Here is a 662-nt window from a genome sequence, read left to right on the forward strand (position 1 = left end):
CGCACGACGTCGCCGCCGGGGCGCAGGGCGAGGTGGTACGTGTTCGCCAGGACGAGCTGGGCGTCGACGGTCGGGTGCAGCAGCTGGTCCGGGTGCAGCCCCTTGATGGCGGCTTGCGTCCCCACCGGCATGAACATCGGGGTGAGCGCGCTGTGGTGCGGGAGATGCAACGTGCTCGCGCGGGCTTTGTTCCAGGTGGCGTGGATCTCGAGGCGCAGCGCGGGGGAGGACGGGCCGCCGTAGCACGGCGGCGGTGGCTCGACGGCCATAAAGAGGAAGAGGGAGAGGGAGAGGGAGAGGAGAGGGGGCGGGCCGTGAGGCTGACTGTTCGTTTGAACGAGGTGATTAGAAGGATGTAGATCGGGGGGGGGTATCATGAGAACTCATGAGAACGGCGATGATGAATTGTACAGTACACAGTGTACTGTACAGGGGTCACCCGTGTATGCGCGTGTCCCTTGTCCCCGTGGTGTACACGTGGACACGCGCGGTTGTACTGTAGAGCTCGACGCTCTACAGTAGCTGATCTAGTTCTTGATCTAATCTAATTTAAACCCCCAGGGGGGGTTATACTACACCAACCAAACTGTAATTTTAGGGTTGCTGCCGGCGGTCGCCGGGAGATTACCGAGCAGCGGCCGAGGGAATAAAAACCGGGGGAC

General features: G+C 61.6%; 1 protein-coding gene across 1 annotated transcript in view; it reads right to left on the bottom strand.

Annotated features, from left to right (window-relative positions):
* CHC_T00003727001 (hypothetical protein) overlaps nt 1-377 on the bottom strand; it is a 510-nt gene extending 133 nt beyond the window's left edge. Inside the window, exon 1 of the mRNA XM_005714582.1 lies at nt 1-377. This exon is cut by the window's left edge and continues 133 nt beyond it. Within this exon, the coding sequence (XP_005714639.1) occupies nt 1-377 (377 nt within the window).
* Between the last annotated feature and the right edge of the window lie 285 nt (nt 378-662).

This window comes from Chondrus crispus, genomic scaffold, assembly GCF_000350225.1.
Source record: "Chondrus crispus Stackhouse genomic scaffold, scaffold_2, whole genome shotgun sequence".
NCBI lineage: Eukaryota > Rhodophyta > Florideophyceae > Gigartinales > Gigartinaceae > Chondrus > Chondrus crispus.